This window comes from Stegodyphus dumicola, chromosome 3 (assembly GCF_044657685.1).
Source record: "Stegodyphus dumicola isolate Sdum_Otavi_A_Nest chromosome 3, ASM4465768v1".
Taxonomy (NCBI): domain Eukaryota; kingdom Metazoa; phylum Arthropoda; class Arachnida; order Araneae; family Eresidae; genus Stegodyphus; species Stegodyphus dumicola.
In genome coordinates this window covers 204,167,799-204,193,883 of record NC_140770.1, presented here as the reverse complement: position 1 = coordinate 204,193,883, position 26,085 = coordinate 204,167,799, and the positions used below count along the sequence as shown (strand labels likewise).

The 26,085-nt window shown below is 30.6% G+C and overlaps 1 protein-coding gene across 1 annotated transcript in view; it reads left to right on the top strand.

Annotated features, from left to right (window-relative positions):
- Positions 1-26,085, top strand: part of LOC118192575 (dynein regulatory complex protein 9-like) — a 124,739-nt gene that overhangs the window by 74,614 nt on the left and 24,040 nt on the right. Inside the window, exons 3-5 of the mRNA XM_085812389.1 lie at positions 8,361-8,489; positions 17,478-17,721; positions 18,863-18,937. Coding sequence (XP_085668515.1) covers positions 8,361-8,489; positions 17,478-17,721; positions 18,863-18,937 — 448 coding nt within the window. The remainder of the gene's footprint in view (positions 1-8,360; positions 8,490-17,477; positions 17,722-18,862; positions 18,938-26,085) is intronic.

Genomic DNA, 26,085 nt, shown 5'->3' with positions numbered 1-26,085 from the left:
ATTTTCAAATATTTTCCTATTTATTGTTTACAATGCCTCGTAAAGTCTTGAGAACAAATTTTTACTAAATAGTTATATTATTTGATTTAATAATTTTGTTACACGTTTGGAAGATTTAACTTCAACAACACTATCACACTAAACCAGAAGTTAAGAAATTAAATGTAATTTTTATCTTAGTATTCAATGGGGATAGATTAATTTTCTCTGACGTTGACGTATTCGTATGTAGATAATAGAGACTTTTAACGCAGCTCATACAGACTTGGAATATTTTCTCTAAGTCACCACGATCACTGACTTGCATTGTCATAGACTTTTTCTCGTGAAGTCTATTTTCTTTTTAAAAGTTTATATACTAATTTCATTAGAAACATGTCTAAGAAAATACCTCATCTTCATAAGAAACATCAGCGCTTTGATTGAAATTAATAATAAAATAAGAATCATTGTTTTGTAAATATATTTCTCTTTGAGTTCTTTATCTCTTTGACTTCTTAAAGTTTCTTCTTTATCATATTCGAAATGAACAATTAACTGTTCATAACTAATATATTGTATTGATGAAACAGAGTTATATTTTGACTTACTGCATTACATTTCAAGTGAATGTGTTTTATTGCACCTTTTAATAAAATCTTAAAGGCTTAAATGAGTGTTTCATTACAAATTTGTACTTTCTAACTTCATTCTACTGAAACGAAAGAATTCATAACTTATTGCGAAGAAAAATGTTTACATATTATACTTTTTGATTAATTTTCATACCACAGTATTGTCTTTGAAAATTTGTTTCCTATCCTATTTAAAATGCTAATATATTACTAATTTTCGCTCTTTCAATACATTTCGTACGTGACAAAAAAACTCAGTTTAGAAACTTTTTTTTCTTATCACCTTGTATTGCATTGCTGAACTGGGGCCATGCTTTCATTTTTATTACATATCATGCGAATATTTTTAAAAAAGCATATTTTTTCCTTCTGTTAGCACAATTTTAACCAGCATTTTACTATTACAGAGACTTCTTTAGTAAAATTTCAAGGGTTAAATTGAACGTTTCATTACTAATTTTGAAGATTCTGGATATATCCTACTTAAAAGTTCATAACCGGTTAGCAAAATAATTTATATATGTACTTCGTAGTGCTCTTGGTTAATTTTTAAATCGTTTTTCAACTATAACACTTGATTTCTAGCGAAGTATCGAAATGATCATTTACTTTCCGCTTTTTCCAAAGAATTTCGTAGACACATACGCTCAGTACAGAATATTTTCCTAACTTAAAAGTATTATTACCAAAATAGAAAAATATGCAAAAGTTTCCTAAAAATTTATATATTTGTTTTTTTACAAACATTTACACAAATACCCACATTTAATTATTTAATGTGTATTTTCCTATATCAGAACTAAAATTTCGAACCAAAATTTTTAACTAATGTTATGTTCCGTAAAATTTTTGTATTTGTGATGTCATCTTTTTTTCCAAAACGTTTTGAGAGTGTGCTCTCGGTAGTCTTTTAGACATTTTGAAACTGTTTTCTCTTTGCTATTAGAAACTATTTTAAAGTACATGTATAATATAAAGTACATGTATATTTTGGTCAATGCGTGGGGAAATGAGGAACTGTGACACTGAGTATTCTAAGCATTCCATACTGCATTTTTCTTAAGAGTACAATTCAGTTAAAAGAGAAATGTGTTTCGTACTTTGTGAAAATTTTATTTACTTTTATGTGTCATGCTCATGATAAATAAAAATGTTATACATGTGCGCAGGACTGCGTGGTTCCAATGTTTAATTAAAATAATGCTTTTCAAAAAAATGTGGTCTTTCTTATGACATATTAAAAATGCGTTAAAATTTTTAAAGTTGGTGACTATAGTAGATCATTATATGGACTTTCTGTCATTATTACCTATTTTGTATAATTATTTGTGTGTAATTTTATTTACTATCTATGAGAAGTTCAATGTCAAAAAAGCTATAAAAGTCCATTATTAAGCAATGTCAGCTTGAAATGTCTATCTTAAAATAATTTGTGTTAGGTCTTTTATGTGAATTTCTATGTTAGATCATTATTTGGAACTCTACTCAATATTTCGTGTAATGTATCATAACTATGTAGGAGTCATTTGTCAGGTATGATAAATTAAATTTCGTTATCAAAAGGCTGTAAGAGTTCAGTGCTAAATAAATTATTGACAGTGTGAAATATGGGTATTTTTCAGTTAAGTTACAATGAATACGTTAAAAATAGTTTAAGTTAACAAATTTTTAAATTCCAAGTTGGGAAAAAGGCGATAAAGTTTCATTTCCATGGCTGAATATTAATTCCATGTGACTTTAAGTTCTCCTTCACAAAATGTGACTATAATCCAAATTTAAAATAATACGTTACAATGTGGATATTCTTCTCTGTAGTTAAAATATAATTCAATATTCTCTACCTTGTTAAGAGAGTAAGGCTGTAATAATTTCAAATAGAGTAGTGTTTATAAAGTTCTGCGGCAAATGGTGGAATCATATTAAGAATCCGAGTGACGTTTTCACATGAAGGAAAAATCAAGTGTATGTTTGGTGATTTAAGTAGGATGTGTGCAAGAAAATACAAGATATTTTTGTAAAACATTTCAAAGAGTTAGCAAAATTTTTGTTAGTAGTATAAATGAATCTTACTGAATATATATGTATAAATGTCTGTAGAGGAAAATAAGAAGAAATGAAGTACTATTGGTTTGTATCTAAACTTAATTGGGGAGAAATACTCCATGCATTGGTTTGAGTTAGAGTCGTAGCTAGGGTTTTCAGAGCCCAGGGACAACTGAAGATTTCGCGCCCCCTACTGTTTGCCAAGGATGGAAAACATTTAATTCTAAAATGTCGTAACATCAGTTTGGCAACCCTTGGATTCTGCGCCCGGGGACAGATGCCCCCTCTTGCCCCCCTCTAGCTACGTCCCTGGTTTGAGTGGTCTTCATACCATGAAAATTTATTGCTTCTTATAAGATTTGTTTAAATTCAGTAGGTCTTACAATAAAAAACATGTGTAAGTCTGTATTTATTATGGGGGAAAGGAATCAGAAATACAGCATGAATATGTTTTATAAGTTAAATATTAGGGTAAATGTGTAAATGGAAAGTGTAAAAATTACATTTGACAGACATAGTTTGGTGAATCCTTTGAACAGAAGTAAGACGTGCAAAAGGGAATCAACAAAGTTTTGTATAGTTGGCCAAAAAGTTAATACAGTCATTAATAGTTAGTACAATACATTAGAAGGTAAAGTTCTGAGTATCTCCAACTTAGTAGTAAAAAAGTAAGAAATGTAGTATTCCGGTTAAACTGTATAGAATGAACGTTGTGTATATTGGTTTAAAGTTACAGAAAATATTATCTAGTGAAGTTATATGCATGTAAATTCCAGCTTAAAATTTCAAAGACAGAGAAATGTAGGTAAGTTTTTGGTTTTGGAGAAATGGAAATGTAACATCATATTGTATTTAAAAACAAGGGAAAAAAGTTAAGGATAAAATAAAAATGTAACAAAAAAAATTAAAGGAAAGGAGAAAAAAATGAAATTTTACATTTGGAAGTAAAATGCATAAGGGAAAAAACAAAACAAAACAAAAACTGTATTTGTGTAAACAAAAATCTCAAAAAAAATTAAAATTATAAAACTAAATATTACTTTTGTAAAAAAATAAAGTTGAAAATGTAGTTACACCTTTTTTTAAAAAATAAAAAGCGGAACGGAAAAATTAAACTTGTAAAAATAAATATTATGTTGTATCATAAATTATAATACGACGTTTAGCTTAAGAGAGCTTCTCCTGACGCATGCGCCGTTCGCGTTTATCCGCGTGATGAATGATGACGTAACTGTTTATTACGTATGTATGTATATGTATACCATTCTTACTTCTTCGCCTTTTTGCTCTGCTGTACGCAACTATGTTTAAGTTAATCTCTGTCATTAAAAATGTTCATTGATATTACAATCTATTTAGGCTTATTTATTTCTTCATATTACTTTTGTAAAACCAAAAACAGAAAGAAAAAAAAGTTTAAACAAAAAAATTAAAATAAAGTAAAAATACGAAAAGGAAAAAATTTTGGAAAAAAAAACTTTTGCAAAATAAAAAAGTGAAAAGGAAAAAAATAAATTTCTAAAAATAAAATATTACTTTAGTAAAACCAAAAAAAGAAAGTTAAATATAAAAAAAAGTAAAAATACGAAAAGGAATAAATTTGAAAAAAAAAAAAAAACTTTTGCAAAGTAAAAAAGTAAAAAGAAAATTTCAATTCACTTTTGTAGAAATAAACGTCAATTTGCGAAAGTTAAAAAATAAAATTTATGTTTGGGAAAGGGAAAAAAATGAAATAAAAAATTAATAAATTAACTAATAACTTAAAAAATAGTAAGAATAAGATGAAAAATGAAAACATCGGCTGAAATAAGATAAATATTGTTAGCGAAATGCTGATTGGTTGTTAAGATTGTATACGTTCGCCAGGGCAGATGTAGAAAGCGTGAAGCGGTTTCGGCATGCTGCAACGTGAAAGAGATGACGTTTACCTGTTTCCCCCAGCCTCCTGACGTAATGGTTGTTTTTCTACTCAACGCGATAATGTGACTTTGTTTGTAAGATCTCGCTGGCATAGTGGTTTGGGAAATCGCCTTCCAAACTAAAGTTTGCGGGTTCGAATCTCACTCGTGGAGTTATTTTTAAAATTCAGCGAAAATAATATTAAATTCAATAAAATTTAATTAAAGGTAATAATTAAAATAATAACGTAGTAAATAATTAAAATACTTATTAAAAAGAGTAAATAATTAAAATTAATGACATACTAAATAGTTAAAAATAATTAATCACATGTCAAATAATTAAAAATAATAAATTAAAAGTGATGTCATTACAAACACGTAGTTCAAGATACTGTTGCCATAAACATAAAAATTGTTCGTTGCCACAAAAAATAAAAACTTTGAAACATAAAATCGTTGCCACAGAATCAAAACGAAACTTTGATGATGTCATTGCGTCTACATCATTCCTCCCATCTACGTCACTTCCGTTTGTCACGTGATTCAAGATGGCGGCGACCACGCCCCTTTTCTGTGACGTCACTTCCGCCTACCGAGTACGGCCTCTTACTACTCAGATGCTTTCAAGTTTTCGTTAGGAATATCTGTAGTGATATCTATTATTTTATATAAAAGCTAAATTTCCTATCCCAGAAACAGAAAAATATCCCCAAACAACTATGCTTCCACTCTCATACTTAACAGTAAGCAATTAGTTTTCCGAATTAAATTCTTGATTCAGTTTTCGCACACAGCACAGAAATTGTCGATCGAACCCAAATCTATTAAATTTTGACTCCCCTGCAAATATAATGTTATTCCAATGTGATAAATATTTGTTTACCACGGATTTTGCGAATGCCAGCCGTACTTTCATTTTTTTCTTGTTGAGGAAGAATTTCCTTCTTGCTGATTACCCATTATATCTATATGCCCTAATAAATTTTCTAACAATTTTAGGGTTAAATTGTATTGCATACTATTCTTTAAATTCACAGCAAGTCTTACAGCACTAATATTTGAATCTTCTTTGATTTTTCTTATACAATAAATCTCCGATTCCCTAGCATTAGTTTGGAATTTGGTTTAGACTTGAGTGCATTTTCAACAGGCCCAAGCTATTTGCATCTTTTAATGTACCCAAGATAGTTAAACTCTTTACATCGGATTTTTTTAGGATATTTAGAATACTTGCCATCTTTAAAATAACGAATAATTAAATTTCTAACAGAAATAGTCGTTAATTTCTAGTGTCTTTTGCCATATTCTCTTCAGATATGCAAATGTTCCTATATTTTTCTAAACAAGTGATAATTTCCAAATGCAGACGACAATTCTTGTGATACATTATTATTTAAAATAAAAACAAATATGACAAAGAACACCGTCCACCGAAATATTTCAACAAACTTTTGAATGTTCGAACTATTATGTGAATCATTAACTAACACTTTCTGAATAAATTATTTCATGAAAAAATATTTTCATAACATTTATTTTGCAACAAGCAAGGTTTAAAGCAGAGAAAAAAGAACACATTAAGAAAAGAATTTGAAATCTTTGTTTCAATATTTAGTGCAAGATCTGTGCAGATGCATTTCAAAAATACAAGTGTCCGAAAACAAATGTGAGCCACTGTACGTCACACTGTTTTTGTTGCTTTCATGTAGATATCCCGTTGTGAGAAAGAGTTACTTGGAAAGAAATTAAGCTTGCTATAAGACCCTTCTGTTATTTTATAAATGTTAATATGTTATTTCTTTCCCTTTTTCTTCTTTTTTTGATTTTTATAGATATTTTAAAAACCTTAATTAGGACACTCTCCAGAGTTTTTATGATAACAAAATGTAATGAAGCGATTTTTTTTTTTTTTTTTTTAAATTCGAGTTTGACTTTTTACTTCCTTGTGCGAGGTAAAGGAAGTATTGTAATCACGAACAATCATATTTCAAGTATAATATACATTTTGACCGTTATCGAATGCAATTTAACGATATTTTTGCGTGAAATCTGTAAGTAAGGACAGAATAAAGGACTCTTTTTCTCCAAACGAATTATAAAACTAATTTAAAATGGATTCAGAAGAGATTTTTTTTGTAGCATCTGCACGTACGTACATATGTACGTATGTATCTCGCATAACTCAAAAACGAGTAGCCTCAGAGCTTTGAAATTTTGCATATAGGTCTGCTATAACATGTAGTTGTGCACCTCACTTTTTGTTTGAATCGGCGGCACCAAACGTATATAAATATATATATATATATATTATATACACTCTGTTACTCATCTCAGTGATCTCAGATTTTATTCTTATATGTTAATAAATTGTGCATTTTTTGCTTTAAAAATAATGGAATTATGTTGTTATATTTCTGTTAAGGTTTTTATGTCTTTAGTTAATCTGCATTCAATAGTTGTAGAATTATCAATAATTTAAATGCTTGATTTTTCTTACCATAGCAGCCAAAATTTGTTTGCATTTGAAACTCAGCAGAATACTGAATCAAGTCATTTTCTGCACCTTGATTGTCTTTTTTTGTGGAGTGGGAACTTTTAATTTTGTGCACCGAAAAATCTGCCTTCTTGCCTGCTGGCCGAATTGCTTGTTTCTGCTTACAAACTCTAATTTTAATTGTAATTTTTTTAAATTGTTTTAACTGCATTTGATGTTTTATGTTTTCCTATATCTTTCAATTTTTAATGAAGATATTTTGAGGTTTTATGTATTTTTGCCTTGCCGCGAAGTGAGAACTGAATTAATTGAATGACAAATATATCTCTAATGAAATTCGAATAAATAAATTTAAATGAAATGCAGCAAAAAATGCGTATAATTTAATATTCCGTACAAGGAAGTCATGTGGTTTCCGCGTCAGTTTTTTTTTTTTTTTTTTTTTTCCATTTAATGTGAAACAATTTTTCGCACATATTTACTTTTAAAGAACAAACTAAAAATCTTATAATTTTACTGTTTGCAACATCAAATAAAGCGAGAAAAAATTCTTTCAAATGATATTTTGTTTACATGAGATGATATTAATGTAATATCTCATTTTTTGGTAACATCATAGTTCTTTTTTTTTTTTTTTTTTTTTTTTTCCCTTCGGGCATTTAACTTAAAAGAACTACTGGATGTAAAACAGTGTTATTCATTTTTGAAAAATGATTTTTTAGTTGAATAGTCTGATTAATAATGGGCCATTAAGTTTAAAAAGTTGAAGAAAAAATTTTTAAACATTTCCTTCAAAATAAGCTTTTATTTGAAACTTATAAAGTAATTAATAAACGTAGAAAATTAATTCATCATATAGTTTATCGGAAACAAGACATTAAATAATTGTCTTTACAAAATTTTAAAATCACGAATAATAATAGGAGACTAAATAACGAAATCTAATAATTGAATTGCTTTGTCAAAAATTTAAGCCATTAACTTGTAAATTTATCAAGGGCGTCGCAAGGTCATTTTATTCGCTTCGTGATATAAAATTATAGACGATTTTGCAAAGAGGATTATTTAATTATTATTCTTTTTCATTAAACTGTATGGTTAATTATTTTTCTAGTTCATTAATTATTCTATGAGTTTTACATAAGAAGTTATTTTATGATATATCTTTATTAATTTTATATTTAACTAATATGGCATTTTATAGGAATTAGTAAAGTGTGCCCAACGAGGAATTGTTTAAACTGCTTATAATACGTCTCGAAATACATCCCCTCTTACATTCAAAATATATTTTGTTGTTTTTAACAGTTATGAGATTGAGGAAATATTGGGAAGAATTATATTAGAGCTATCCGATCTGAATACTTATGACGCTCTCAAAGAAGCTGTCAGAAACTACGAAAGAACCAATACGGCATTTGAGAAACGCCAGGAAATGTAAAATTTGTTCTTTTATTTGTTTCTTTTTGCCATATTGTTTTATATTACATTAATTTTTTATATTATTTTATTAATTTTGTACAATTATACAGTTGTTTTATGCAGTTACACAATATTTTCCTTCATTTAGTAAAGCATATTCATTAAATTTATTTTATAATGTATTTTTATTTCATTTAATGGTATTAACAAATTATAGTAGTATTTTTTTCTGTTTTGTTTTGTTTTGTTTGTTTGATCGTTATGTTCTTTAATCAATCTTTTGCAGTGCCGTAGCCAATAACAATTGTTTTAACAATATTTTATGTCATAATTTTTTCTTTCATGCTGACTCTGAATTCCATGCAATGATTACATACATATATATTTCTGGATCAATTTTGTCATAGTTCTAAGAATTGTTAGAATAATGTAGGTCTAAATATCATTAGAAATGTGTTACAATTGTTCAAAGAAGTACATATGTAGGCAACCCTTATGTAGAACTGTAATAGTTTCTCAAATAAATTGTGTATAAATTAACATTTGCGCATCACTTACGTCACACTTAGGTATTTTAGGTATCTTCAAGCAATTTTACTCATATTCCTCTTTTACGTCAAAAGAAAACTGAAGTGATGTAAGTAAAAGCTTGAGTCGAAAGGAAAATGAAATAAAATATATCGTTTATAATAATGGCTTAATAGTTTGGGATTTTTCCTAATTTGCTGATACACAAAAACAAGATAAACCAAGAAATTCTTATTATTATTTCCGCTAACTTGCTGACGTACAAAACCAAGATAAATCAAGAACACTTATTATTATTATTATTTGTATGCTTATTTCTTGAAATATTATCCATGGTTTATGAATGGGATTTCATTCAGCAGTGTGCATTTTGTGAAATTTTTGTGAGAATGTGATATTAATTTTTTCAGTTACCTGATTTTCTGTTGATGATATGTTAATCAGATGGACTGAGAAGAAATACTGAAAAGAAGAACGCTATTACGGCCTTCAGCTACGTGAATTTTTACGAATGAAGAAAATTATAGCTAGTTTTAGCTGAAGTAAAACCATTAGACGTTAATGATGTGTAATGTGAATGCAAACCTGCTTTCTTTATAAAGTTTACCTCGAAGGCATCCCATAGGCAGATAGCTCTCGAGTGTTTTGCTTTGGGGCAAAACGACTGCTTAATGTAGGACGAATATACAAGATCAGAAAATCGCTTTGTGGGCAAAGGTTAAAAATTAGTGAAACATTACTCTGGTGTCAATGTGAATAATTAGCTTGACTCAATCGCACAACAGCCTTTCACACTTCTAAGCAAATTGATTTTTAATAAACTGAAGCCTTTCACAAGTTAATATTGTACATTATCAGCTGATGCGAAAAGAGAACATATCACCAGAACATTCCAGAAAAAATTTAGACTGCGGTCTCGAAAATACGTTTTATGGAAACTTCCAAAATTTCATCAGCTTGGGAACAACTGTTTGCAATCAGGGCCTGTTGTTATTGAGTCCATACTTCATGGAAGATTAGCTGGCAGAGCCTCAATGAGGTTGGACTTCTATTTCCACCCCAATTTTCAGGGAGAGTAACACCAAAAAACACGAAAAGACTGTCGGCTTACCATGTATTTAGAGTGCCCCCCTGTCGCAAAGACTCTATATATTTATAAACATCCATGCCTTCTCCGGGATTCTAACTCGGGCCCTTCGTTTACGCACTGGGCTCCCTTAACCACTCTACAGTCTTGGTGGCCATCAGGGCCTGCTAGGGGTCAATAGTCTATACCTCGAATTCTTCTAAAACTATTTTCATAATTTAAACACCGAATTACAAATGCTACAAATAAAGCACTCGAAAACAAAAATACAACACATGCCTGCAATTAAAAATTACAATAAACTTATGCAAAACAAATACTTGACTTAGCACTAAATACGCAAAAACAAATATATAGTAACACAAATTATACAGAAACTAATATACAGCTGATACAAAGAAATACAATTACATAAACGCAAATATTTATGTAAATTTTGAGAGTACCGTACTCAGATACAAAATAAATAAATAAACAAACAAAATATTAACAAATAAAAATAAATAATCACAAATGTTTGCATAATTTTAATAGTATCGAGTTAGTTTATAACAAAATGTAAAGAAATGTAAGCAAATAAACCGAATATTTCACACTTTAATTTCAATTAATCCTCTACATTTCACGCTGATTTCATTTACATATACTGTATATAATAAAAGAACAAACTGAATTTAAATTTACATAAATAAAACAATATTCGAACTGAGAACTATGTTTCTTTTTGATTGAAACCAACGACAATTTTGAGTCAGACAGTTCGAAACAAACACCCCAGAGCATTAGTCACGATGAAGACGTGCAGGCAAAGAATCTCTAAGGGATTCTTTACCTGCAGATCTCTCCTTAGAGATTCTTTGGTGCAGGCCACATTGCTTCAATTTATTTATTGCGGACTTCACAAAGTTTTAGGAAGCGGATGTCCCGTAATTGAAAGCAGGATATGCGTCAAGAGTCTAGTTTAAAAATTTCATTTGTGCCGGACGAGACATTATGTGATATCTGTTAATTTTTTATTTTCCTGTTCTATCATTTCTAATTTCTCTGAGTCACTTTCTTGCATAAATTGAAGTAGTATGAAGGAATAAGATATGTATTATTAAGATGTTTCATTTAGAGGAGATCTGAACTTAATAACCAGAAGGATAATATTTTACACCACCACTGAGCTAGTTCTGTATGAAGTTAACTGAAGCACGAGTAAAGTTCTTTAAAAGAACAGCTGACATTTTCAGTAACTCAAATCTATCAGAGATTTGAATTAAGCTCAAGTGGATACCTTCAGATTAGTGTATTCGTTTAACTGTTTGTGCATGTAGGTTTTAAATACGATTGGGAGCTACAGATTTGCTGATAATCTCTCCAGATAAGCAAGAAGAAGTTGACAATTTAATTATAAAAATTCAGGACTCACAGAACAATAAATAGCTGCAATTAGCTCAAGGAAAAGGAAAAAGCATGCAGTCCAGCAGGGGTTCTGAAGTATCGAAAACAACTGGTCTTAGGCTTTCGAAAATACGTTTTCCCTGAATTTTCCAGAATATCGCCTGGTTGGTGAAGAATTGTCGGATCTGGCCAAAGTCCGTCAGGGCGCATTAGCCCATGTCTCACGTTCTGTTGGAGCTGTTCTTACAATATAAACGTTGTTGGACTCATAACTGAAAGATCTACAACTCTGTATAAGTCTGATGACTACATGCATTCTAATGCCTGCTAGGCATTCAAACTGACTCTATTTCCAACTCTGTATAAGAAATAAATAGTTATGTGAAAAACCATGGCCCCAAACAACGTGCCAATACAATATTACGGGGATTAAACACAACATTAATCCTAAAATCATCACTTTAAGAGGCAACAAATAATTAAATAACCAAACAATCATAAAGGATTTAAATATTTACAAAACCTTACGGTAATATATTTTTACTTAAATAATTGCTGATTTACAAGCCAAATAATTTAGATGTGCTTTGAATGCTTTAGTAGTTCTTACAAGAAATCAATATATTTCTTTTATATATACACGTGCGTAAGTATTAGTACATCGACACGAATTCTAAGGCGTTGATTTCAACGCTAAGACAACTATTTATATTTTCGCAAACTCGTGGGTTGCAAATTCTGTCATCTCCCACTTTTACATACTTGAGAGCTCATTTAATAATTCTGAAAATTAGACAGTTCGAAAAATAAGTTCAGTAATGGTAAAGTAATTAGTTTATGTATGTAAACATGTGTGCTTTAATGGAAATAATAATGAACTGGAAATCTTTAGATAATCCTTGAGTTAATCGGGGGATTAACAGATTATAATAGATACAAGCAATAATTTTGAGAAAATGTGCATAGCACTGCTTTTTTATAAACAATGGCTAAATGCACTACGTGATTCATAAATACAGTACTCGCCGCGTATTAAAATCCCCTACATTCTACACGTGTTTGAATTTATCAAGCAGCTGAATTTAATAGACGGAGAGTTTTATGTTTTTCAAGTAAATAATAACTAGCAAATAATTCGCTAGTTAATCTAAAAATAATAGTAAAAAATTAATACTAAAATTAAACTATATATGCAATTTTTAAATTCAATTAAAAAACTTTCCAAAAATATTTAAATGAATTTAAAAATTGCGTATAAAGTTTTTTATAATTTCCAAAAATATTTTTATAATTATATTCTAAATGAAATTTCTCTCTAACAAACAGCTACTCTAGCTGTTTTTGTTTCACATTGTTCGACAGCAGTTTTTCAATTGTATTAATCTCGTAAAGCTATTGATAGTGTTTTTGCACTTTTCAGTTCAAGAATTTTTCTCAGAATTTTCAGTGCTTTTTTAGATTCAGTGGAGGATGGCATATCATTACTTTTGCTTTTTGCAGTTCTTTTAACACTTTCCTAATCAGTGTTTACACAACTTGTATTAATATTTTTGTGAATTAACACAACATATTCCAAAAATGAATCCTCATAACTTCCTTCACAGATGCCTGAAACATTAGCTATAGTTTGAAATTCCTCTGAAGCTTCTTCTACATAAACGTCACATTTCTGAAAACAGTTTTAACTTATTTTAAGAGACTGACAAGCTGCATTATTGTACTATGCATGGCTTCTAACAAAAATATTGACTTATATACTTTGAAGTGTTAATTTAGATGTCCAACAAAAATCAGTTTGCAAAAATTTGCAAATTTTCACGGGACTAGTTTCGATGGTTTTACCAACCATCAACCTCAGTTGTTAAAGTGCAAATGAAAGAGATAAGATATAGTGGAAAGATAGATATAGTGACTTTTCACTATATCTTATCTCGTTCATTTGCACTTTGGTAGCTGAGGAGGATAGTTCGGTAAAATCATCGAAACTAGTCCTGTGAAAATTTGCAAATGTAACGCTTATTTTTGTTGTTTGACTTCTAAATTAATATTTGTTCTGCGTATTATTTTAACTAAAATTATTTCGAAGTGCTTGCGCTTTCATAAAATTCAGTTCTGTTCATCTTTTATTGAATATTTTTCAGTAATGACATTTGAAATTTTTATAATACCCTAAAATAAAGGGTTTAATGTTAGAAGTTGTATTTGCAGAAAGCGATATTATTGATTTTCAGAAAGAGATTAGGGGTGCGTGTGCTGCGCAGTTATCTAATGAATATAAATAATTAATGTAATATAAATAATTGCTAAAAATAAAATTAATAAAAGTACTATTTGTCATCTACGAGTTCTTGTTGCTACAAGTATGGTTGGTGAGTTAGAAGTTTATTTTTAGCAGCTTTGAAACATCGAGTTTTCCTGTTTTCGTCAGCAATAAATCCTGGTTTTGAGAATAAAAAGGCCCTACCATCTCGTAAATCTCTCGATTTTGTTTAGCTTCCTTGAAATATTTGCATTTTTTGTTACCTTTTCATTTATTATAATTTTTCGTTTAAGTAGACTGCACAATGTTGCTGGGAAAATTCCTAATTAAAATGTAGTTTTTCTCTGGTTGCAATTACCAAGAACATTAAACAATTTATTGTTTTCGTTCAGACGTATGTCTTTTCGCTTGTCATGTAGATGCGTTACAGATTCGGTTGCAACAAATTAAAAAAAAAAGAGTCTCTTCGAATGATTTAAAGCTATTTTTTCACTTCTTAGTTTGCCGTTCCAACTAAAACGAAAATCAGGAAAATACTCTTTGTCATCCATGACTTCTTGTTGCTTATGGTAAGTTAGAAATAAATTCTTGACTGCTTTTAAACATCGAAGTTATCTGTTTGTGTCAATAACAAGTGCTGAATTCATAATTTTTTGGGTCCGTATTGCACAGTAACATAAGCATAGTTTATAACACAGTAGCATCATCCTTTAGTTCCTTAAACCAACTTCTGTTTTACTTTTAAATATTGTGTGCTCTATTAATATTCTGCAGCTCAATCTAGTTTCGTCTGTATTAAAGATTTCGTGTGACTTGTATTCATTTAGCAGTCCAAATAAAGCGATTTGTATTCAGTTGCCAGCAGCATGGTGATCCCCTTCTTCCTTTTCGCCATGCAATTTTTGACGGATAGTGTTGGATTTCACTTATTTCACCTTCTCCAACATGTGAGCCATATGTCAATATAAAGTTTTCGCCTAGCATTTACTGAATCAGTTAAGAAGTTCTAAACCTAGAAACATTTTTTTAGCTATATGGTAGCTAGAAACCCATTCTAGAAAAGCAGTTTCAACGTTTCTCGATTTTCTCTCTTTCTTGCGCTTCCTTGAGACATTCCTTAATTTTTTATTAGCTCTTCATTCATTATAATTCTTGTTTTAAGTAAACTACACAATAATATTTGTGAAATTCACAGTTTAAATTCAGATTTTCTCTGGCTGCAATTACAAAAACATTAAAAGCTTGTAGAGACATTAGGTATTTTTTGGAAGCAGGCAAGATGAAAAATGAGCAATCGCCTTCGCCGAGAATCGAACCACGGACGGACCTCTAGAATACCGGCCGAGCGTGCAGAACCACTACACAACAAAGGCACGCAGTGAAGGCGGGAAAAATACCTTATATATTCCCCCCTTTTAAAGGGCGACGGGGGTTTTTAGGAGACCCAATCGCCAAGTCCTGGGTGAGGAGAATCATCATCCAGCACCCTTTTAGTTCTAGCGCCACTTGTAAAGACATTAGGTATTTTTTAGAAGCAGGCAAGATAAAAAATGAGCAATCGCCGTCTCCGGGAATCGAACCACGTACCTCCGGGAGTACAGGCCCAGCTTGCAGAACCACTACATCACGAAGGCACGCTAGGAAGGCGGGAGAAATACCTTATAAGCTTTTAACAGTTTATTTTCTTTCAAGCAGAAATCATTTCGTTTGGCAATGTTACAAAGTTCACAACTAATTAAAAAAATTTTCTTCCAATGATTTATTCAAATTTCAGTAGTTAGGTTTCAGGAAAAGGATAGAAAGATTACCCTTTTCCTGTTTAGTCGATCTGCCTGTTATTGATTACGAGCCTGACCAATGCTCCCTGATTAGCATGACGAATTCTTTCCTTTTCCATCAGTTTGCAATTACCAAATCATTTCCATTCAAAAACTCGTAATGTATGGTAATTTTTGGAAGCATTTCATGATATTTTTTTACAACTCTGTGTGAACAATGTGTCTGTTCTAAAGGGAAGATTTTGGACGTGAAAAACCATAAAAGCTGGAATAAAGAAGTTGTATTTCCATTTCCTATTAGCTGGTACAAATAGAAAGAGCCCTCACTCATTTATAATGTCTGAAAAGGATTGCTCTGCTTGACCTTAAGGGAAGGAAATTCTTCGCTTCTCAAAACAGTGTCTCACAAGCACAGGGACCGAGAGGTAGGACATGTTCGGTCAAACCCATTTTATTCAAATAGTGCATATCTAAATGATAAAGCCATGGTCCACAATACGAATGAATGGTCCACAATGAATGAATAAATGAATGAAAAGCTTTGATAGATGCGAGTAAGATATTCTGGCACTGAAGAATCAGTCTTTTTGACAATTTAAGTTTAATAAACAGTGGCTTTTCTATTGACTAGTATGTATCCGTTTTGGTTCTTTGAACTGAGCTTAAAACGTGGCTAAATTAATTAAACAATGTGTTCAATAAGGGTCGAGTATTGTATACTAAAAGTATGCAGGTGAGAGCAGATCCAGACACCCAAGCGGCTTACATAGACTTATTGGATGATGTCCGGATATGGCAATTGTCTAGAGCAGCATAAAGGCCGCATTGGGAGTTTGTTGAATTTGCATTCTACATAGTCATTGACATTAGTATTTAATAAATTCAAACGAACATCTAACACATATAATACATTAGTTATCATAACAACAAATTAAGCACATGATACAGATTATACGAAATAGCAAAACATTATACAAAATTATTAAAATTACTTCGTAATAAAAATTACTGTTGCAATACATTAAACATAAAATACATAATGCTATACTGATTGTTACAACATACTAAATTTGATATATATGATATTCATTAAATATATTTTACATTGCCTGTCAAACATTATATTAAGGGTACTAGCTATTTGTATATTACACCATACTGGACTTGACGTGTACTACTGTATATAGTTCTCAGTACTACTTACACATTGCAGTCAGTTCTGCTGTCATTACTGTGTCATCAATACTACAGTCATTGTGTTTCGTTACGAACAGAGCTACAGTCAATGTGTGCAGTAGTACTACATACAGTGCATATACTATTCACTCTATGCCATTTTAAATACACAGGAGCATATTAATGCCCCCCAGAATGACAGTGGTCCCACCCTAGTGCCTCTAGTTTTTTCATTATATTTCTTAAAGACTGCCGTCTGCTTAAAAAGGAACAGCATAAAGAGATGACAGTGTCTGACAAATACATGTGCCACGCCTCTATGAGTGGGCAGGTTGTTATGCAATGATTTAGGGATCCAGCCTCACCGCACACATAAAAAAGGAAACAAATCTCCTTTTCCAGAAGTATTCCGGGAAGGGACTATAAAGTGAGACTATAGATAGGATCCGGAAAGGGACTATTTAGATAGGGTCTGTAACAAAGCGGCTTGTAAATGAAGCTCAAATTGAGCTGAAGCACTAAAGCTATGCAGGAACCCATCGTGATAAACTTCTGAGATTGTTAAATGTGAGTCATTATCATATGATAGTTTTTCAACACTAAGAAATTTGTAATGGCACTACTGTTTTAAAAATATGCGTTCATTCAGTTTTAACGTTCCCTTATATTAATAATTTGCATGAAAACTTCCTTATAATCTTCTTAAAAATTCATTAATTAATTTCAAAACTAATAAAATTTTAGGAAATGCTCTTATGATTTCTATTAATATACGCTACTATTTTTAGTTTGAAATCCAAAAGGAGGCAAATCGAAGATATGAAAGCTTTACTGCCAAAAATTAAAAAACAAAACGAAGCTGCAATTCAGTGCTTTAAAGCGGCTGATGAGGATTTTCAGAAAAAGAAGAAGCAAAAAAAATCGGGTACTTTTCAAGAATTTACATACATGAAAAAACTGATGGATTATAAAATAGAATCTAAAAAAAAGTATTTTGACTACCTTCTTAAAGAGGCTATAAAAGAAACCAAGGTGAGATATAATTGTAATACTTTATACGAAATGTAATTTAAATATTCACACGCATTGCTATAAGCTATTGCTAACAGTAATAGTCCTCAGCTCTAAAAATCATTTATATTTCTTTTACAAAATTATATAGCATGCAATGTAGTTCCTTAAGTGGAAATTACACCTTCAAGCATCTTGCTCACGAATTTCAAAGCACTACATCATTTCATCAAATACATTGACCGGCAGCTTCGATATTGTCGAGACAGCATATAGGCTGCAAAAAGCTCAATATTTGATACTAGTTGACTTTTATTTCAATGGGATTTCAAGTCCGTTTACGCCAAGATAAAAGCTGTATTGCAGCATCTAGAAGAAAAAAGCCGTTTTCCTTATCTTTGGATTTATGAAACCATCATCAAAAATCTGTTTAGCACTATCAACTAAATCTGTCAGTTGTTACTATTCGTTTCAAATAAATGTTTTATACACTTGAAATTATGGGACAAACTTTATTTTTTTTTGTATCTTTGATCTCAATTTTTCTCTGAATTCCACAACCCTAATGGCATTCAGATTATATTGCTTTCAACTACTGGCAGTAGGAACACATGATTAAGTTTACGATTTAAACGGTTATTATGCTTGCTTGTTAATGTGACGGGAACTGTGCATATACTTTCCCATTCCAGTTAGAAGGACAAATCCTTGTTCAACATCACTTGGCTTGAGCTTTTCTCAAATTTGGATTTGTTTAATTCGCCTATAGCCCATAATTCTACAGTACTCATTAGTCAGCAAACAGGTCTTCAAGTATTCCAACTCATCTAATTCGGAATCTGGCCCTTTTGCAATAAGGTGGAAATTTTTAAGCAAGTAAATTCATTAATAGGTTTAGACATTAGAGAAAGTTTTATCCGTATAATCAGGAACTGTTCTTTGTTTTATTATCCTTGTCAGTCCTGAAATATATTCTTCATACTTTATACGATAACTCTTGCACGTCTATTCAAAGAATCGATTAATTTTCATTATTAGCATATTTATTTAATTTAATTCAATTATGAAACAAATAAACAATTGATCTTATTATTGAACTGTTTTAACCATCAGTAATAAAACACAAAATTTATATTTTATTTATATATTTTCACTTTTCTAGTGGTATGAAAAGGAGAGCCGAGCACAAGCACATGCTGATGTCCAAATAATCTCATTTTGGTTGCTGAAATATGATGTAAGTACAATTAGTGGTAAAATTTTGCTTTATGATTGAAATACATCAAATCTGCTTATTGTAAATATCTGGGTAAAATGTAAAATCTTTTTGATGAAATTTTCAGAATTGCCATATTCTGCTAAAGAGTTTTTTTTTCTTTTTTTATATGAACCTAATAATGATCTAAACTTACATAAACATGGAAATGAGAATAAAGTTTTGTTTGTTTAGAAAAAAAAAACAAAAACAAAAAAAAAATCACTTTGATTTATTGTTATGATATGGTTACCTTTTAAATTTATATCAATACTTTAGATACGCCTTCCTTCTTTTCTAATACAAAAGTACTAAAGGAAATAACAACTTTAAATCATTTTCAAAATTCCTGCTCAATACGTTCACGAAATATACTTATCTCTTATTGTCAATAACACAGCAATACATATAATAAAAGAGGTGACCAGACAAAACCCACTGGACGAAAGCGCACGTGACAAAAGCCCACAAAAAAGACCCTACTGGGATAATTGCCCACGCGATTAATACCCACACCTATGAAAACGCACATTGATAAAAGCCCACATAGGTATAAGCTCACGTTGATAAAAGCCCACACTGACAAAACCCACACCGATATATAAGCTACATTAAAATGAATATTTTTTTCTTTTTTCTTCAGCTGCACAAAGTAGATTCATGAATAAAGATAAAATAAAAAATAAATTAAATTAATAACAAATAATTGAACAATAAATTTAAGTAGAGGAACACATTTCATTTTGGGCCCCAGCTGAATTAAGAGAGTCAATCAAAATAATGTAATTATAAACATATACATGTATGTGTAACTTTGTTATTATATTTACGCTTCAAATGGAAATGTCCTCGTATAAGTCCGACAAAGGGAGGTGAAAGAGAATATTGGCCACACTGCTGCTTTTAATTCTACAAAATTATAAGGAATATAAAATGTATGTAAATTTTCGTCATATACAGAGAATAATTTATGACTAATTTAACACTGCAGAAAATTTTGCACATAATGAATTTAATATGGAGAATTAAAAGTTGAAATAAAGCCGAACTTTTATTTCAACGAGAAAGATAAAAGTACCGTATTCTATTATGATTAAGAAAACATTTGTGTGCGCTATCACAAGTACTGTTTTCATAGTGAATTAAAAGCACGGTTTCAAATAATCTAGTTAAATTTTGACAACTTGGATTTTACATAAATTAATTTCATTCCCACTTGTTAGCTGTTGTATAAGCTGTTATATAAGATTAGCTGCTTTCTGTGTATTTTTCATATTTTATAACTGATATCCATACGTCTTGAACAAATATACAGTAAATGCAAGACAAATTATTAAAAAAAATGCAATTTGAAACATTAAATACTAATTTTATATTACTATACATAATACTATAAATGAATGATGAATTTATATAATGTGTATACTTATCATCTAAAAACTATGAACTTTGAATCTGATGACTGTATGTATTCATTTAATTACAAAATTTTATTAGATGTTATTATATGAATATTTTTTTGTAATCTTCACAAACTCTAATGAAATGCTACATATTTATTACTATAGATTGCGATGATTGTACTTTTTAAATTTGTAGACATGTTGATTTCTAAGAGTTTTTCCACCACCCCCCAAAAATAAATAAATAAAATGAAAATTAAAAACACTATTCCAAATTGATGTAGTTGAAAGATTAAGAGGTTACACTTGGAATTCATTTTCTGATAGGGTGTCAGCTGACAGTTTTAATTTATTCAGAAATCTGAAAGAAAATATTTCTAGAAAATCGCCAAATTATAATTGTTGCATTCAAAAAAGCTTTCAATGAGATATATGTTTAAACTTTGACAATAAGCTCAGTCTAAAGTAAAGAATAAAATATCTCTTAGAGAAGTTTTCATTGTGCTTAACTGTTTTAATATTACCAAACTAAAAAGGAACTAAGAGGAACTAAAGGAAAAACTAAAAAGGAAGAAAATCAAATTTAAGCGTTTTTTAATTAAAAAGTTAATTGTTTTAATAATGAAACATAATTATATTTAATCTCAGCCATATTACCTTAAAAATAGCACGTGAGAAACTTCACAAAGATATTTTTCATTTTCACATACCCATATCAAAGTTAAATAAGTAAATAAATAATAAAATGCAATTTCAGATTTATCATCGAAATGTTATAGCTAATCAATCAGAGAGCAGAAAGTTTGCTTTCAACCTAATAAATTAAAAAAATAAAGTAGTGATAAAATATATAAACAGACATATATTAGAGACATTAAAATTCAGATCTGAATACTCCATTTATTATAATTAAAATTATAAATACATTTTATAGTAATAAAAACCATAAGTCCCTTTTGATTATGTGCGCATTTATCAGTGTGTGCTTTTATCAGCGTGGGCTTATATCTATGTGGGCTTTTATCAATGTGGGCTTTTATCAGTTTGAGCATTTATCAATGTGCGCTTTCATCGCTGTGGGCATTTGTCGCGTAGGCAATTATCATAGCGGGCCTTTTTTTTTTTTTTTTTTTTTTTTTTTTTTTTTTTTTTTTGTGGGCTTTTGTCGCGTGCGCTTTAGTCCAGTGGGCATTTGTCTGGGAACCAATGAAAGATCATGAGCAATTTATTTCAGACATGTGAGGATCATTTTGTTTAAATTACGGTAAGTAAAATGTCATGGAGTATATGACACAATTCCAATGTTTTCATTCCCTTGCAATTGGTTATTTTTATTGCCAGTAAAGGTAGTAAGAATACTATCAGCACTGTGAGTCGAAAATGAAAGAAATTACTTTTTGAAATAATTGATTGACAATATAATTATATTGAAATAATTGACAATAATGTCAGTTTGAGGAATAAAAGTGTTTTATCATGACAGTGTTCAATAATAAAAATTAATTTTTCAATTCAATGCACGAAAACGAAATTTCTCGTAGTTTAGAAGTGACTAACTAATCTTGCGATTTTTAATCTAATGTGAAACAAAGTTAATTGAATATAAAACATATTTAAAACCTTTTTGAATTAACACTAAAGGTAAATTTCCAAAATAAATATTTCCATAATATTTTGATCACATGCGACTAAAACTAAAATCAAGTAATTAATTTTAAAATAAAATGTAATTAAATTATCCTAACAGCTCACAGAATAAATTAACGCGCAGGATAAATTAAAAGTCTTTGACGAGGAGAAACCGGCGGAAACAAGCTGAATGGCTAGAAGCACTCATTGCCACAGAAAAAATTCTCTAATAATTCAAAGTAATAACGTGGCCTTCAAGCAGGCATATCACGCTCTAAAATCACCGTCCAAAAGCTTCGCTTAAACAGCACTTTTTTCTACCTCAGTTTGAATGTACGCGAGCTATCTTATTAGCATTCTGGCAAAGCGTGGGTGACAACAAGACTGAAAGAAAAATTGCTTTAACTAAAAATTAACCGCTAGTTAAACTAAATAAATGCCCACAAATGTATTAGTTAATTTGTTTTTAAATAAAGGAGGTTTTAAAAATTTTTTGGAGACATACACAGAGCGTACACAAAGGTTTAAAACTAAATTCTAAACATCGAAAGATTGGGGAAAAGTCTTTATCACTTTTTTTTTTTTTTCTTCCATATGTTAAGCATTCCTTCCCTCATTTATAGAGCTGTAGAAGTGCTTCACAAATCACAAATGTCAACTCTTCGAACACCCTTTCATTTCGTCGTTATGATTTTTGGAATATTTGAAACGTTTTGGAATATTTGAAACGTTTAATTTTTAGTTAAAGCAATTAAAGTATGGAATAAAGTACGTTTAACTTAAATCTGACTGTTCTGTTTAGTTGAATCACCACGAGTTATGGTTATATTGTAGCCCAAGGGAGTACATTTATATTCTAAATTCCGTTTAAATAAAAAGGTTATTTTTGAGTCCTTGTTTCAGAAATAGCGATATTTCGCTTCACATCTGTTAGGATTATTGGACAAAATAGCAATACTAGATCACGTGTAAGCCTACAACTCCTGATGACTCATAATAAATTCAAGAATTAGTGTCATATCTGGGCCAAAATCTTAAATGGCGGTGAAATTCAGAAATATTTGTTCCCTTATTACAATAAACAGAACTTATATGAACAATATAATAATAATTTTGCCAATTTTTGCGACTCAAGTCTAGGGTTGTTCCATGAATAAGCATTTCGATTTTTTTAATTAATAATATTTTGGCTTCATAATTTTTTAATTTTGACTTCATTATTTTTTTAATTTTAAGAATTTTAAAAAATCAGATATGAATTATTTGATGGCGTTTAACGATTCGATGGCGTTGCCTCTCAAGATGACCATCCAAAGTTCGAGATGATTTTCCTTTCTTCTGAGGATGTTTTAGAAAAGTAATGTTCAACATAGAAGTTTATTTTATGAGCTCATAAACACTAAGTAACCAGTCATTTTCAGAGGTGGTTGCGGCGATAGAGTTTCGCTCTACTTTCTTTTATGCTTTCATAAGTAACATGAATAATTTTAATTGTCATTACGTCTCCTAAATAAAAAGCAGCATTCTTTTTTGTGTTAGTCGTATACAGTGTAACTCTATGCCATTATTGAATCAAATTTAGAGATAAAAATCTACTGTTTTCATTACCAAACAATTTCTTTAAAGAACTAAAAGAATCACGGTGATCTGACAATTATAGTAATTTAACAGTTCAGTGACAGACTACTAGCATTTTTTACCAATTTTTTATAAGTTTTGAATTGCTGTATCAATCGCTCATTTATCACTTAGTAATACTTCAAGTTCTTCACATTTTAAACCCTTTCTAACATTTGTTGAAACACTTGTTTAATATTGGGCATTATATACATGGCTCAAAATTATTCGCATTACTGAAAGAAGTAAAAAAAATCGTTCTGAGAATATTGATTTCATATCTGGATCTTGTTCAAACTCGTTCTGACATCGATACGTAGCCAAATGTCAAAAGGAAAACGTCTTTGTCGAGTTAAGAAGTTCAAGGATTTCCTGCTGCAAAAATTTCAAATGACTCAATAATTAGGAGTTTTGCAGCAGGAAATTCTAAAAAGTTAATTATGCTTTAACCGGAACTTAGCCCAAATCTTCCAATCAACAACTGAATATACTGACCATTGCATCACACAATCACGAAGGAAATGTGCTTGCACTCTTTACAGGTTTACTATACACTTTTTATAGTTTTACTACTTAAAGCCATGCAATCTATGTAGCAATGTTTTTCCTGAATTCGAGAGTTGCATGAAAATACACTATTATTTACTGCAGTGTTGAACGAAGAAGTGAGTTATGAGTGACCTCACTAGGTTGTAGGTTTATTAAGGTGTGCCAAATGCCTTCGGTTTGGCTTATTTGATTACGGCAAAGCTTACTTATTTCATTGCGGTAATCAAGGGCTAACTGTCTAAGGTTGGATGCCTTTGTGGAAGAACTTTCTAAGGGAACTGTCTCGTATACACGTTATACATGCGGAAAAAGACGAAAACGCTCATGCAGCTAGCCCGTTCGCTGAATTCGAACCTTGAACCGTCCTCAGCGACTTTACCTCTCAGCCGCTGGTGGACGTGCAAAATGTGTTAAAAAAATTAAGTTAAATTATGTGTTTTCTTAAAAAAATTAAGTTAAATTATGTGTTTTCCTGTTGCCAAGAAAACAAAGAAATCACAGACGCATTTTGCTGAAGAGCGGAAGTACCTTTTTCCTGAATTCATTTAGCTGATGGAATGGCAACCTTTCTGATCAGACGCTTTTGGGCGAGACACAATCGGAACACCTGCATGTGTGGCAGATGGTTTTTTTCTACATGACCGCTTCTATACTATCTGCAGAATTATGTTAATTTCCTAATGCAATTCTTATATGAGCATCCCGCGATTTAGTTTCTTCGCATATAACTATGGTAGTTAAAAATATTATTTTTCAGTTATTACAGCACATAACTGAAACATGTAATTAAAAATAGTATATATATATATATATATATATAAGTAATATTTTTTAAAGGTTTTTAAAAGATTATTCTATCTGACGAAAATTGTAGTGTACGACAGTAAAATGGTTGTATATCAATTGGAAATGAAAATAAAAGCCAAATATCCACATAGCACAAGAACATCCTTGGGATATCGCGAGGATGTTGCTCGCGGGATATGCGCACATCCTCAGGACATCCCGTAGTATCCCTCGAACCTCCTAAACACCTCCTCCCGAGTGCTTGATGTCACATCTCAGTATATCCTCAGGACATACTAACTAAGTCCCATCGACAGCGTACGGGATGTTATTAAGATATGAACTCCTACTTACTACAAAATCAGGACATCCCGTGATATCCCACTAACCTCCTAAACACATCCCATTATATCCTAAAAGCATCCTATCTATGTCCCACCGACAGCGTATGGGATGTTATTAGGATTTAAAGTCCTACTTACTACATCCTCAGGACATCCCGTAATATCCCAGTTTCCTCCTAAACTCATTCTCCTGAGTGCTTAATGTCACATCCCAGTATATCTTTAGAACATCCTATCTAGGTCCCACCGACAGCGTATAGGATGTTATCAGGATTTGAAATACTGGTTACAATATCCCTTTACAGGACTTAGAAGAGAAGGGCTAGCTCATAGAGCTTTTCCCCCTGAAGCAGAAAGTGAGAAGTGATGACGTAGGCATGGTGACACTCAGCGCGCCAATATAATTCACAGCTTGGAAATTAGCGTTTTTGAACCAGCGTTTAAAATGAGCTGTGTGTGAAAGATAGCTATAATTTGGAAGAAGCAATGTTACTGCTTTATGCATTTTAGACTGAACCATTAAAAAATTTAATAATGCTTACTCAATTTTAAAATAATAGATAAAATGTGCTACTCTTTTAACATTAAGTTCCGTGGGTTTTTTTTTATTTTTTTTTTTTATTTTTTTTTATTTTTATTTGCAAGTTTTTTTTTATTTAATGCACGTTTATTTCTAATCATTTCTTTATTTGCGTGCTAACTGAGAGAATTTTTATATTGCTTCTAAGATAACTATAATAGCAGCTATTTAAATTTACTCAAAAAACAACTTTACATTGACATAGGTTTAAACATATATGAC